The sequence below is a fragment of the Orbicella faveolata genome, unplaced genomic scaffold (assembly GCF_042242905.1).
Source record: "Orbicella faveolata isolate gen_17 unplaced genomic scaffold, um_ofav_v1 contig_48, whole genome shotgun sequence".
NCBI lineage: Eukaryota > Metazoa > Cnidaria > Anthozoa > Scleractinia > Merulinidae > Orbicella > Orbicella faveolata.
Window position 1 is genome coordinate 13940064 of NW_028301578.1, and position 15589 is coordinate 13955652.

The 15589-nt window shown below is 38.6% G+C and overlaps 1 protein-coding gene across 2 annotated transcripts; it reads left to right on the top strand.

The window, feature by feature from the left end:
• The first annotated feature begins 1135 nt into the window (after window positions 1-1135).
• On the top strand, window positions 1136-12870 carry LOC110069767 (uncharacterized). Of its 2 annotated transcripts, none has more exons than XM_089280758.1 (7): window positions 1136-1441; window positions 7086-7212; window positions 8034-8306; window positions 8784-8929; window positions 9570-9687; window positions 10225-10503; window positions 11232-12870. In XM_089280758.1, exons 1-7 carry the CDS (start codon window positions 1402-1404, stop codon window positions 11551-11553), a joined length of 1305 nt encoding a protein of 434 aa, XP_089136884.1. In that variant the 5' UTR covers window positions 1136-1401; the 3' UTR covers window positions 11554-12870. The 2 variants fall into 2 exon arrangements, with proteins under 2 accessions (XP_089136884.1, XP_089136885.1); XM_089280759.1 differs by lacking the exon at window positions 1136-1441 and adding an exon at window positions 5507-5600.
• Window positions 12871-15589: the final 2719 nt, after the last annotated feature.

Genomic DNA, 15589 nt, shown 5'->3' on the forward strand with positions numbered 1-15589 from the left:
TCTCTTGATAGATGTTCTTCAGGTCACTGTACCTACTTATAACATTCTTAGGTTTTCCGGCAAAATGCATGATTTGTGATTTACCCACCCCTCCCTTGGTTCTCCTCAGCCAGGAAGTAAGAGCAAAGTGGTACGGAGCTGGGTCCTCAGAGGCAGGAAATGTTTTTTAACACTTGGAGAATCACCCTCAGAGACATCAGAGATAACCAACTTTGTACTTGATAGAAAATTGCGGAGAAAGACCGCAAGGCGAAGAGGCTAGTCAGAAAGCCTCCGCCATATTCCTGGCACTTGATCTGTAGGTATTATCTATAAAGTGTTCTTATGTACTAAGTGTCTCATTTGTTTTTATAGTTCCTGTTCCAACGTGCTGAGTGTGACAGCGATTTTGTTCAGCAGAGATCTTTCACTCCATTCGTCACACCACCAAGCCCAGAGTAATAATCGTGTCTCCTTTTCACACGAGCGTGACAGTCACACAAGTACAACGAAGGGCGGAAGTTGATGATTTTTTGTGTCGGGGACTGTAATATTTTGGGGACATTTTTCTTTAACAAATTTCGCCAAACAGCTGTCAGCTATATTTAAAACTGACTTACGTATTGCATCAGGTTTAATATGCCAGTGCATTGGCTTTTCAATTAGGTCTTTGTTAGATTTACTTTCAGTTTCGAGTCGAATTCATGACGTGAAGCCATTTATAGAAAGTCACGGCGTCATGCAACCTTTCAAGGAACGATTGCATGACAGAAATCTTTCTTTTTAGAATTAGCTAGTCTTCAGCTGCTGTTCACATTAATATTAAGTATCCTGTAGGTTCTTACTTGTCCAGATTTGAAGTAAAACAAAAAAATGATAAAAGCTGACTTGTTTGACAATTTCCTGTTTAATGTGCATGGTGCGTGGCGCGCAGAGTGACAAAACCTGACTTACAAGTTATTCGGACCCTATTCGTTGTGTTAGTTTTACAGCAGAATTTTTTTTCGCTTTGTTTTAAGCCTAATGTTTGTTTGATGATATCTGATATTATCTCTTCATCTATCAGGTCATAAATTGTTAGTAACATTAGCTGGAGACGATCCAAAATGATACCCAGACATTGTTCGCTTTCCGAGGTCGGCTTTCTATTCGGCGTTGTTGACTTGAACAAGACTATATCCAAACATCAACTTTTTTGCGTGGGTTGACTATCGATAGGGGAGATATGGGGTTCTCGAAAATCAACAGCCTTCCATTCTCTCAGGATTTCTAATGTTTTAAAGATAAAACATGATTACTGTTCACACCCTCGGCGAGGGAAACTTGAAGGGGTAGACCCCGGCTGTCCACTTCCATAAAAATCTGCTCTCATCTGAGAGAAAATTAGTTTAGTTCGCGCTCTTCTACTTGTTCGGATGAAATATGAAGAGTATCAAGTCGCTATCGCTGCTTTTCGTATTTGGTGAGTATTATTTGAGCTTTTATTTAACTCGCTTATTATTAGCTCTAAATCTTAGCAATACTGTCCAGTATTGGATCATTGTATGCACTATACGAAACGTTTCGTTTTTTTATGCGGTGGCTCCTTGTACTGCCGGAGTAATATTCTTGCCCTTCAGTCAAGAGGTCGCTGCTAACTTTATGTGTCGCCGTTGAATACAGTGTTATACGTTCTTCACCGTTTGCGCTTATGAAAGAAACATTAAAGTGCCACTATGATCAAATTCTCCATACCCATTTTTTTACATTTTCACACACAATAGGTCTTTCCCAGATTGTTTGCCAAATTTCAATCTATTACGAACATTAGAACTCATGTCGTTTGGACCTTTATTTCCGAGAATTTATGGCCGCCATTAATTTTCCTTGTTGCAAGTCTTGGTTGAGAATTTGAGAAAATGACGTCATTTTCTCAAAAATACCACACGGGTTGAAATTGTAATAACAATTAGCGCAGCAATTCGCATAAAGAATAACAAAAACTTTGGCTCATATATTCGTGCAATTTTTTTTACATTAATTGTTATCATAATTTCAACCCGTGCGGTATTTTTGAGAAAATGACGTCATTTTCTCCAATTTTCAACCAAGACTTGGAACAAGGAAAATTAATGGCGGCCGTGAATTCTCGGAAATTAAGGTCCAAAAACCACGAGTTTTGATGTTCGTAGAAAATTGAAATTTGGCAAGATATCTAGGAAAGACCTAATGTGTACGAAAATGTAAAGAAATGGATATCGAGAATTTCATCATAGTGGCACTTTAACGGCGTTACTGAATAGTTTAACTTAATAAAATCAACATCTTCACTAAACAATATATTTTACAACTGAGCGGTGTCGGAAATTGAAACTAATTGAAAACTCGTTCTTCTTTACCTACTAAGCATGTTTCCATGGTTTAACCATATTTATTACTGAATGAAAATCAACGAGGTTAAATAAGAAGCACAGTTTTATCAGATCACTTTAAATGAGTCCCCACTTTCGATTCTGTCACGGGAACTTTAATTTCACAAATCCAAGCAAGCAAAATGTTAATTAAGTGCAAGAAAAGTTTTATATAGTTAATTAAACAGTGCTGGTGTGAGTCAGTGGGTCATTAATCATGTTGAGTAACTGTCCTAACTTTCAAAACAAAAAAAAAATACAGAAAATAGATCAATCGGGAAAATGTGTTCTCTTTCTTAGCTGTTTTACTTTAATTTTCGATCTCAACTGAAAGAAATGCTTTACTTAACTGCTGGAATATATTCGCGAAACTGCCGCAGCATTGTCAAGTGTTTCTAGCACCCTGTCGTCTCGGTGAATATACCACTGTAATACATCCCTTGGCTTTGCATTTGGACTCCGTTTCGCGAAGTAGCCATTGGAATGGCAGTTTCAATATCTTAGAATGTACACCTCACTTCTCAGGTAAAATGATTTCTCCCTTAAATTATCTATGCCTAGGATTTGAGTGGCGCTTGTAGCAGTGGAGATATTTATTACAATTTTGAGCTTTTTTTTTTCGTGGCTGTTTCTTTCCCGGATTCAACTGTAAAACGTCGTGTGACTGTGAGCCGTACTCGCAGTGATGGAAATGGTAACACGATTCAGTTAAAAAGTCTGTAGTTTGCAGTCTGCATTTTACCCTCAGTCTGCATTTTACCCCCGGCCTGCAGTCTGCAGTCTGCAGTTTGCAGTCTGCAGTCCACAGTGTGCAGTCCGCGGTCCTCGTTTTAGCTTTACAGTAGGGACTTTAAGCAACGACAACGCGGACGGCGACGGGAACGCCATAAGATCAGGGAAAAGCCAAAAGGTCCACTGCGCATGACTGGCGGGAAACCAGTTGACGTTCTGCGTTCGGGCCCGACGTGAGTGAAGCTCATTTCGCGTTGTCTGAAAACGTGAGTTTTCGCTTTCGTTTCCTGTGCTGTGTCAACGCTAAATAACCCGTGTTTCTAATTTCGAGGAACTTTAATGCTTGTCTTCTCTTGTTATGTGACATATTTCATTTTAAAGAAACGTCGAGAAATCTGAAGAGAACTCAAGCCAGTCGGCGAACATGTGAGTACCGTGAAATATCTTTTTGAAATCTCATGTAAATAAAGACAACTTACACGAATTTCAACCGAAATTTTTCCTTTCAAGAAATACTCAAATGTCAAATGGTTCATTATGGTGAAATGCTAACACATTTAAAAGGGTAGACACCATTAACACTTGCGTAGCTGTTTCCATTTTCAGTCGTAAGATCAGTGGTTTACTTAGATCTTTATCAGTCGGCACACTGATTTGTCGCGCCAGTCTGATTAAACGTCTGCTGATGATAAGTTCATTTACTTCATTGTACAGCTCAGCGAGAAGAGGCAAGTTGCGTTTGTGGAAGCGAAATTCGGACCGGTACTCGTCGTCTTCAAACCATCGAAGTTAAAATCAGGAAAGGAATCATAAGGGTGGTCGAGATCATTCGACCGGTTTAAATCGTACAAGAGTAGAAGTTCGTCATCGTTTAACACACCTTCATCGTGATTATGAAGAGTTGATTGCGAACTTCTTTCAATGAAGTCATCCTAGTTCATCCTGATAAACAGAGGACGAATAATGTCAATAAGCTTGAGAGTGCGGAAACCGCGGTTTCCGACGGTGCTGCTTAATGTTTGTGAATTCCCGCCACAACGGCCTTCTCTCCCCAGCCTTCTCACAGGTTTCGGCGTCCCCGTCGCCGTCCACGTTCCCGCTGCTTAAAGTCCCTAGTGACCGCACTCGCACAATGTGCAGCTTTCAGTCGATTTCAGTCAAAAAGGCAAAAGCACTTCAGTGTTATTTTGAGCGTGATACATTGAAAAAAAGTTTGCTAGGTGGTGGGTTTAGTATGAGGACTGTAATTACATGTTTCGTTTCAGCGTTTCAGGCATCTGAAACGAAACTGATTTGAATATAAATGATTTAATGAATACTAATGAAGCACCGATCAATGATAACTGCATTCGATGAACCATAAGTGTTTCATTTTTCAATAACGGGAAATGTTACAGCTATTAATACAACTCTTTAGACAGTCATACATTAAAAGAAAATCACTTTCTTGTTTATTTTTGAATGTTTAAACCGTGTATATGCAAATTCGTGTGCGCACGTGCTCTTGCTTATGTGCGGAACCGAAACCGGAAAATTAAATTGTCCGGAAGGGCGTGTAAAAAGTACTGCCGTTTTCGAGGACCGCATGTAAAAAATATATTTTTCTTTATCCCTCCAGTATTTCCAAATAATAATTATGATAAAAAGAAATGCTATACAAAACAAAGAGAAAAACGTCGAAAACTTATTGAAGGCTTGAAGAACAAGTGTAAAATATTTATATCAAGACTTGAAGTGCAGGCTTTAAATGGAGTAAGATTGAGACGTGCTAGACCCAACTTAAAATTAAGTCGTCGGAACTGCATGTGAGAGCGGGAAATTTACCTTAAAATAAAATTATATAGTACTTCAAAGGACAGAGGTACATATCCCACGAAAAGAAAACTGAGCAATCTTTTGAGAGATACACTGAACGGCTGAGGTTGACAGCATTCCCCAAATAACGCCTCCGTCGACACAATTCATTGACGTATGTTCTCGTATTTTTGGGGGGGAGCTTTGTAAGCATCTTTCACGGTCTATTTGTGCAACGTCAGCTAGTTGTGGATGTAACTGCCGGCTGGCCAGAGTTAATTTAATTACTCTTGTTTTCTCTATCTTCTACATTCCTATAATACGTTACTTCGCAATTAGCGATGCAATAGCAAAACTTACAGTGATTATCGATGAATCAAGGGGTCTCATTCCAAAATTCATTTTGTGCGTTATGAAATGATGACGCCGGTTACCAAAACTAAATAAAAAACTGATGACGAAGGTCCTGTTTTAAAATATTCATGTATGCGGCCTATCAATCCATAACGGAAAACCAAAGAATTAAACTATTATTAAAAATAACTATTACCGGACTAATGGGGGTTTCCCAAGTACTTGTATAGAGTCCATAAGAGTCGATACATACTTTAGTAAACCGAGTCATTGAAGTGCGAACGACTGTTCACTTCGTCTGTACTTTGAGGTGCAAGATGAATCACAAATGTCTACAATTTGTTTTCCTAGGTGAGTAAGATAGTTTTACTTTCTAAGCTAAGGGTGTCGATATAGCATTTTATCAGTTTAGACCTCATTTGTTAGACAAATATTTTAATATGTGGTTTCAACAACTATTAGCGGCTATACGAAAAGCGCTTGCGGTGAATATGGCTCGTACACTTTTGATAGGCCGTTTATACACCGGAGTCTTTAAGTTGATAGCCGTTATTTATGCCGGTATTCTGTATGTGCTGAGTCATGTGGGATTAATAAACAAGCAACTCGGTTTAATATCATTGGTATATTTACCTCGCTGTTTAAAACTCCATTTGGTAAATCGATAAACCAAGTAATTCCCATTTATGAGCAATTTTCACCCTCGGACAGCTGTGATTTTCACTGATTTAATACCTGTCTTCCAATAAATATCTGCAAGTTGTCTTTTTCTGCAAATGACAGCCTAACACCATGTTTTTGTATCCCTATCTCGGCCACCAGTTTCATTGTTTAGGGATAAATTTTGAATATACTACATCAATTATCTTTGTAAGCGAAAACTGCATTGTAAGCACCTTTTTGTAAGAACCTCTGTCACGTTATGTACTGAGTTTTGTTTCAGTCGCGTTTCAGTTCTCTGGGATTACAATTGATGTACATAAAACCCGGAATATTTCCCTCATTACAATGAACGTTTATGCAAGTTTTTAATGGAGACAGCGAAAAGTAATAATGAACGTGACTCACTGAATCTGGTAAATTCGTGACTCACTTATAGCGATATTTATCATGTAGGAACTTAAAATTTCCATGGCGGGAATCCAACATAAAACGAAACGGGAATTAAACATCCTTGCGAGACTGTTTTGGAATCTGTACCCCTCAGAATTAAGTGTTTGCCCAACAATATCTTTAAGAAAGAATACAAATGCCACCTTCTGAATAATCAAACTTGATTTTGCTGATGCTGCGATGTTTTAATTTCCTGTTTGGTTTTGCTCTATCATACATCATAATCATGATGATTTGAGAGTGAATGTAATGTATGTATGTTGTAATAAAGTCTATCTAGATCTAGCTTAGCTGCACTCAGTCTTTTTTTATGCTGCAATTTCCTTGATCATGGCGGTGTTCAACCAGAAAGTTCTTACTACTTTGGTCACCGCTCAAATGTAGAGTGTATGCACATGACGTCATGGCAGCCATATTGGTGTTCCAAGACAATGAAACGGCGGCCATGTTGGTGTATCAAACCAATCCTGTAGGAGTTGAACTCTTTTCTTATGTGAAGACTTCTTTTTGTTCCAATAAATTTGCATGGCTGCTCTTTACGGCTTCATTTTCTTAATATTTCACTCTTTTAATAACTTTACTTGTAAAATGTATGTAAATGCCCTACATAGTGTAAATAAAGAATTGAATTGATTTAAGAAATTGCAACCAGAGGACTCGAGAACAAATTCCCTTCAGAATTAAACGACTTATTTAACTGCGTTTTTGTCTCTTTCTTTCCAGTTTTGTTTTGTTATGGTGCAAAGTTGGTCAGCTCTTGTACACAGGACCAATTTGACGTTAAAGCGAAGGCCTGCTTGATGGATGAATTTTTTAGTACCATCAAGGAAAACCCCAAGCAAGACTGCAGGTGAGTGGTGGCCATTTTTGTTCAGTGGAAGCCATAGACATGCTGATACTACAGCTAGTTGGAAATGTTCGATTCCTATAGCCGAGGCTTTTATGTGTTATGTTCTTGGACAAGACAGTTAACGCTCACAGTGCCTCACCCTACCCCAGTGTACAACAATGCCGTAGGGTTCCTCTGATGATAGACTGGCAGCTAGATTAGTTAATCTGCTGGTACATGGCCTTTTCGATACAAGGGGAACGCGAGATAGACACAACAAAGAGCGTGGGAACGAGTTGATGTTATCATGACCGTTGGCAAATGTAATTTGTGATAATCGGTACTGACATAAATTGATATTTTGTCGACACGGAGCAGAGAACTGAGTGCCAGCGTAGTACGCGAGGGCTCATGGGTAGTACGTTTTTAAAAAGAGACGGTTGAGAAACTTGTCACATTCTACGGTCAGCCTTGCCACTAGCACTTTCCCATAAGGTTTATTTTTATTGTGTAATTAGCGTTATATGATTTGTTTTTTCTTTCTGTTGTTTATAGATCAACCTACCTTAAAACTGTCCCTATTTTTCCTAACAAGAGGTTTTTTCGGGTTTACGTGTCCGGCTTTGGCGCATGTAGGACGTTACTTGATGTATCTCTTATCCACTTTGTTGTAAGCTCATTGTCGTAATTAAAACATATCTTGGGCCTGGCTGACCATCGCACCCATGCCTCAACCTTTGAGTGTGTTCGGTTGTGTAGTGAAGGCAAAATTACGATAATTCCTGGCCATTCGGTCGGCTGGAATGTTCGAGATCTCTAATTTGTTTGCATTTTCTTTTCAGTGCAGCGTACCTTGCTATGAAAAACTGCATCAATAAGGTTTTGTATGGATGCAAGAACAACACGGATCCCCAAAACCTGACCAATATTTCCTCCAGAGCACTAACAGTCATTGGCTCGGAGAATTATTATTGCAGATACGGTATGCTGAATTCGCTCGAGGGAATCGACCTGCAGCCCGACTGCCCGAAGAAAGCCACGAAAAAAGTGAAGAACTGTGCTGCTTCCTTCCACAAGGAATTCAGCAAAGACAAGGCAAGCCCTTCCCTATGCAGGTTAGTTACAGACCTCGGTTCAAAGTGTTAATTCTCCTCGAGTTTTGCTTTACAGCTTCTTTTTATGTTAGCTATGAGAATTTGGAGATCCACCAGCGTTCTGGTTGGCTGAAAAAGACAGGATCTTTACTCTGATTGGCTAAAAAACCTTCATAGCCTTTCCTTTGATTGGCTTAAAAACCTTCTTAACCTTTCCTCTGATTGGCTTAAAAACCTAACCTTCCCTCTGATTGGCTTGAAAACCTTCCTAACCTTTCCTCTGATTGGCTTGAAAACCTTCTCAACCTTTCCTCTGATTAGCTTTAAAACCTGAGCTTTGTATCCTTTCCTCTGATTGGCTTAAAATCCTATTTTTGAAACGGTGTCAGAGCTCTATAAAATCAAATTAAAAACATACATCGAAAAAAGAAACTATTTCTTTTCCTTTCTCTGTCTAATGCCACTGTGATGTTTTTTTTATTGTTATTATTATCTCAGGAAATACACGAAAGCCAAGAGCTGCGTCAAAAAAGTTATTGAGAAGTTCTGTAAGAAGACAGAGAGAACACGGTATATTTTAAAGATATACCAAGACCCGTTCAATCCCTACTGTCCCGGGAGCGTCGACAGACGGAAGCCAGCAGGTTAGATCTGATCTGTCGGTTACTAAGAAAATAGATGAAACCTTTTTTTAAATTTAACAGCCCGCAAAACCACCTTTTCTGAGACCATCCTTTAAACCGCTCTTTTGACTGCAGCAGTACTAAATTATTTTGGTGAATTTTGCCTCTCAGAAATATATAAGTCATAAAATAGTTGCATTTTAAGCTGCAAGAGGAGTCAGTTCATGGCTATACGTGTAATCTTTTCTCGCACGTAAATGTTTTCGCGTTTCAATTTGCTTGAAGAGTTCGTAAATTATCTTTTCCTCAGTACTTTCTGTAATACCTTTCCCAGTGCGAAATCAAGAAATAATATTCTAGCAAAGCAACTGTCACACCTGACAGAAAGTAAAATCGCTGTGCGGGGGTGGGGGGGGGGGGGGGGTTCGGGGGAGTTCGTTCGAGTCACTGACTTGGCCTAAGAATGCCGCACTGATCCTATTTCCGAGGACAGGGACCTCAGGACAGGGGACCACCCTTCAGCGGTAAATATGAACTCCTTTCTCTAAATCCTGTACCCGCCCCAGAGTCGCAATTTGACACAAAAGAATAGTTCGAGCAGTCTTTGCTTGAGAGCTATCTGATCATAAATTGCCTCTTTGTTTTGGTTTCGTTTCTACAGTTCGAAGTCCCCTAAGTCCTTTTGGAACATGTTCAGCGCGGGAATACTTCATCCTTACCAGAGTCTGCATGGGACGCTTTATACGGACACTGCAAGAAAATCCCAAGAAGCCTTGCAGGTTGGTATACAGCTTTTGAGTTGGCATTGGGGATGGGAGGGAAGGGGAATATTGCTGCGAAATTTTTGTGATTCAGAGATAGTCGTGACGTTTCACATAACATTGACCCTTTGAACAATGCCTTTAGCCCGAGTGGTTTAGGGCTCTGAATTTGAAATCTGGAGGTCCCTGGTTCAAATCCTCCGCCCTTCGGCTATCTGGGTTTGTTCTCGGCAGTCCCAAGTTTAACTCCTCGACCGCGTTGTGTGATATTTTGTGGTTCAGTTTATTTACCGTGTCCCGAATAGGCCATTTCCGGATTACCTTTTGCCTCTGTGTCAAAACCTACAGGTTTATTTTCATGCAAATCAAACTCATTTTCATCTGAGTGATTTTGCACGAGGAATCGTTTGGAAATAAACAGAGGGACAAGATACCTCGGAAACAGCCTATTAGCACAACAGTGCTCAATACATTTGACAGTTATATAAATTTATTTAGTTTTTAATATTTTTTAGACTTAATATATTTTTTCTGTTGTTTTTGTTGTTGTTGTAGATCAGTGTTCACTGAAAAGCTTCATAACTGTGCCAAAGGATTTGTTCTTCACTGCCACAAGAATGAATCGAAGTATGTGAAGCAAAACATTGAAAGATCATTCGCTCGCAATCGAGCTTTTCAACAACGCAAATACTGCCACGGCATGAACTTTCAGCTTTCATACCCATCATTGAAGCGCAACAAATGTAAAGATACATATTTGTTGGAGAAACAGAAATGCGAGGAAGACTACGTGATGAGTTATAGAGCGAACAAAGCAGACAAGTCTCTATGCCGGTAAGTGGTTTTGGCTCTAATGACTGTTTCGTTTCAAATTTTAAAATCAGCAGCGCAATTTGCGTTATTTTGTCCAGCTGCGTAAAAATATGGTCTTAACATAAAACAGCACGGAAAAGCTTTGTTTGAAAGTAAAGATTCAAATGGACATTTATTTGAAAATTGTGGAGTATTTAGAGTTGAAAACTAAACCATGATAGCGATCCGTGGGCAGACAAAACAAACATAAATAACACAACAGACCAATGAGAATACGAAACAAATTCACGTGACTTGCGCCAAGCGCGGGAAAACGCGCGTTGCCATTTGGTTTTACTTTTGCATCATTCTGATTGGCTGAGTAAAGGTATGAGTTTTTTTAACCAGTTACAGTGCGAAGTAAAGCAACACAGAAGCAATTAGGGGTGAAGCATTTGACTTTTGAAGGGTACGGTGAGGGCTTGCTGTGGGGGACTTGGTACACGAGGCACGAAACTTTTAAAACCCTTACCTGAACTAGGCAATTTTTTCTCGGAACGTGTGTATTCATGGTATTTTTTCCTCCGTGTAGCATATATGGTCTTTTTCTTTTGCAGACTTCTGATATGACGTAGTCCGACCACACAATTAACACTTTACCTGCTCATATTTTTTAATCATATGCAATTGTAAGCGCATTGAGAATTCTAAATGCGCAATAAGAACCTTTTTATTATTACTGACTTTATATTTAATCGATTCTTTCACAGGAAATACGCAGAAGCCAAACGATGCGCAAAAAATGCCACTCTTGCGCTCTGTAAGGAGACGCCACAACTCCGTGATGAGGTTAACTTCATTTATGATAGGTTCAACCCATTCTGTGTTTCCCTCTCCGACCCACCGGCCGGCAAGGGGCCTGGGGAGCGCCTACCGCGTGAGTCTGAGCCTCAGCGTCCTTCAAAAGCCAGCACCGTTCCATTAATCGGAAGAAGTGACAGCATCTCCAGTGCAGCTCAGCCAGTCACTGCTAAACTCTTAACCTTTGTTTTTTCCTTTTACCTCCTCTTTATAGGAGTATCTTTCTTTTAATTGATATGTCTGGTTCAGACAAGACTATGAATAGAGAAAAGGTTACCATATTATTGCTAACAAAAGATAATCATAAAGGTCTATGGAATTTGCTTTTGTTGAGAATTCTTTGATAGAAAAATTTTTCGACAAAGGATAGGAACTTTATTAATTAGCTACACTGGTTCTATTTGCGGGAATCTACTGAAAAACCGGAAGTACAGTAATTTGCAGCTGGGGTAAAGTTCCAGCAAAGCTAGATCATATTACTTTACTCATGTTCCGTTGGTTTAAATGTCAAACCTTAAATTATAATATATACAGATATTATTTCTAAGCTAAACAGGAAAATGTTTGATTTCATTTGTGGATAGACTGACAGAGAACATAATTTTATATACCAGTTACGAACTATATGCTACTTCGGTACGTTAGCCTGCTTAGCAGACGTTTCCTCTTCGCACTACGTTGTAAGATTTATACTCGTACTTATACTCGAATCCGTGTCGGCTATGCCAGTTCTAACTATAAACCTCCACATATTTATTGTAGTTTTCATGAATTTTATCCACTTATGATGGCAAATTAACGAAGTAGTTAAGTTAATAGATTTACCTAGCAAATAGTTTTGGTCGAAACACGAAGAGAGGCTGTGACAAGAGTCTGATAATAGTCAATTTTCCATATCACGCAACGCGAATTGTTTATAACAAAGCATGACGCTTAGGTACAGATTGCATAAGCAATAGGTCACGTGTTGCGTTAAGGTGGCTCCTGGTAACAAAGAATAATTATAAGCTAATTTTAGGGCTATGAGATACAATAGGGTTTAGCGACTCAAGAACATAACCGCAGATATTCCCAAACAACAAGCTTTCTAATTAGGAACTAGGGTTGAAACACGGGGTAGTTTTCTTAATTAATATCTGGAATTACCAATCAGAGACGGTAATAGATCCAAGCATCAGCTAACAGAACTAATAGATAGCGTCTTCGATGCGTTCTTTCCTAGGCTCTCCTCTTCTTATCCTCTCCCCAGATTCTCCTCGGATTATTTCGCCTTACGTCACTTTTTCTTTCTCTGTTGATATCAGATTCCAGATTCATGAGTTTCACGAGTCGATATAATCCTTCAGGAAACTATAACCAATATCGAATTATGCCGTCGGATTGCCGTAATGTATTCAGTTTTTGCTATTAAAAGATATTTTCATACACTGTGGTTACCGAATAGTCAGGATAGTTGCCGAGTAGATAACATAATTGATCGGCAGTTTCGTTGTCTTGTTGTACCTGGGAGATAATGAGTTAAAATAAAGTTGAACTGTAAACTCTGAATTCCGTGGGGCGAGTCGAGGTTGACAAAGTATGAAAAAAGCCCTCTGAGGACCCTCTGAGACAAACCTTTAATGAGGCCAAAATCCAGTAACAGTCAGATTTGCGTTCACGTGGATCCGAATGAAATAAGCTGCGCTATGAGAAACGTGCCTCAAGCAGGTCTGTTCCCTTTAATTAATTTTCTTTATCTTCCGATGTCTTTGACAAAGGGACAAATGCCCTGGGGACATTTTCTGAACTCCGTGCGCGCTCCTTTCCGGGAAAGAGCATCATATGGGAGCGGCTACCCAGCTATCTGATTTCAATGATCGGGGACTTGTTTGTAGAAGGAATCTTTGCTTGTTCGTGGTAGATATTCGATCATTTTAAACGAAAAACTACCATCAGCTGCCTCTGTGGTTAGGGGAGAGGGTCGAACCTAACCAATGAATCAATCTGTTTCGTCTGCTTCTCCAGTATCTTCTTCGCTGTACGATGAACACTCAACTAAGATACATACATACATACATACATACATACATACATACATACATACATACATACATACATACATACATACATACATACATACATACATACATACATACATACATACATACATACTTTATTTGCAACTCCCCAAAGGGGCTTTTCAGTTACAAAAGGAATAAAAAAGATAAAAATACGTCAATTAAAATGAATAAACAAACTGGGTAAGGAGTCTAAAATTAATTACAGTATTAAAGATTTAAAAATTTACAAAGTTTAAAATTGAATATTAAGAATTTACATTATTAACATTTAAAATATGTTTGGTCAAGTGTCCCTTAAAAGCTTTCACAGAAGGTAAACCTTTCAAATCATCACTCAGCTCATTCCAGATTTTTGCTCCGCGATATGCAAATGATCTTTGTCCGGTAGCCAGTCGGCAACGTGGAATGTTTAAGTCATTACTCTGTCTGGTGTTTCTTGTAGCGATTTGAGATCGGAAAATGAATTTATCAATCAAGTAGTCTGGAACAAGATTATGAATACATTTGAAAGTCATCACAGCGTCATTTATGTAGAGCCTATCGCTGACCTGCAGCCAATTCAAGGATTTGATGCCTTGTGAGATATGGTCGTACTTACGCAGTCCCAATACAATACGTGCAGCAAAATTTTGCACCAACTGTAATTTCTCGATGTTAGACTTGCTTGTGTTCGACCAGACTGTAGAACTGTAAAACAGCTTACTGAAGATAAAAGAATCCATAAGTAGAAGCAATGTCTTCTTATCCAATAAATGCTTTATCCTGTTTATTTCTATCAGTTTGTGCATGCAGTTAGAAGCTGTTTTTGTAACGTGATCGCTGTAAGATGACCAACGGCGAACGAAATTGTCAGTTGAATGACAATTTTGGCCTCCTTATACAAGGAATTCTGGCTGCAGTGGCGTTCAGCACTCTTATTTGTGAGTAAAATTTGCTAATCGACATATTAGAAGAACTAATAACATCGTTTTCCGTTCCGAATTTATCAGTACATAATCTTTAAATTTAACTACCGCGACCTAGCTACATGTACTTTCGCCATGTTTGGTTTCAGCGGTAGTTTGACAGGAACACATCTCACTTCTTTATGCGAGCCTTTACTTTGTGCTTAGAGTAGCCTAATGTTTTGTTGTCGTAGTACTGGTGTATTATTTTCGCTGTTTCGTATTTTCGGTGTATCAAATGCAAAATTTAACGCTCGAGAAGGTTATGAATTTTGTAGTTTGCTTTCCTCATGATCCTATGAAATTCCAAAAATAGAACACTGCTGTACTGTTCCAAACTGGACATCTGTTCTTCGGAAAACATTCAGATTTGGGTTGTAGCTTTGTGTTTCGGAGTTTCATTTGTCACTTTTTTTTAGATTTAAATGTAAGTTGGGAGCGAAGGATAGATACAAAAACATAGCTTTATCACTGAAACTAAAGTTCTTATAGCATGCGGATGCGTCTTGCCATGGAAATTAATGAGATGATTAGGTAACTTACGTAGGTTGTTAGCGACGGTTGCCTGATTTCTCAATCTTTAAATTTACAGCTGAGCTCAGAATGTTTATCTAGTCATGTTACTATTTGTCAGTACCGTGATATTTAATTTCCCCGCTGTTCAATCAATTTTTTCAAACAAATCTTACACAATCAGGGGAGATATTTTAAAAGACGAATAAATGTTATTACAATAATATTCCACTCCTACAAAAGTGTATTTTTCATTTAGTCTAAAACAGACTTAATAAGAAACATAAAGCCAAAAAACGTGATGGTAAATTGTTTGACGTTGATGGTAAAAAAGCCGATTTGAATTTTGATTAAAAATAAGATATTAATATTTTTTGTGAAACCAATAAAAATATTGTCACTTTGTGGTAGTGATATGAAACCATAGAAGTTGCTGCACTCAGTTCATCAGAATTAGCTGTTTTGTTTGCTCCAATAATTTTTATATCTTTGAATTTAAGCTTAGTCTCAGCAGCAAATTTTGATATCTGGGCTTCACAATAAAGTAGGAATATTGTCTCTATTTTCCATTAGCCAGTGCATGCTAGGCCAATGAGACTCCAAGAGAAGTTTTCAAATTTGAGATAATGAGAAACAGAATATTTCGGATAAGTTTGTGATTCGAACAGTTAATTTCAAGTAACCAGGATATCAAGACTTCTAAAAATCATTTGCCAAGAAGCAACATTTTAAATGAATACTTTTTTCACG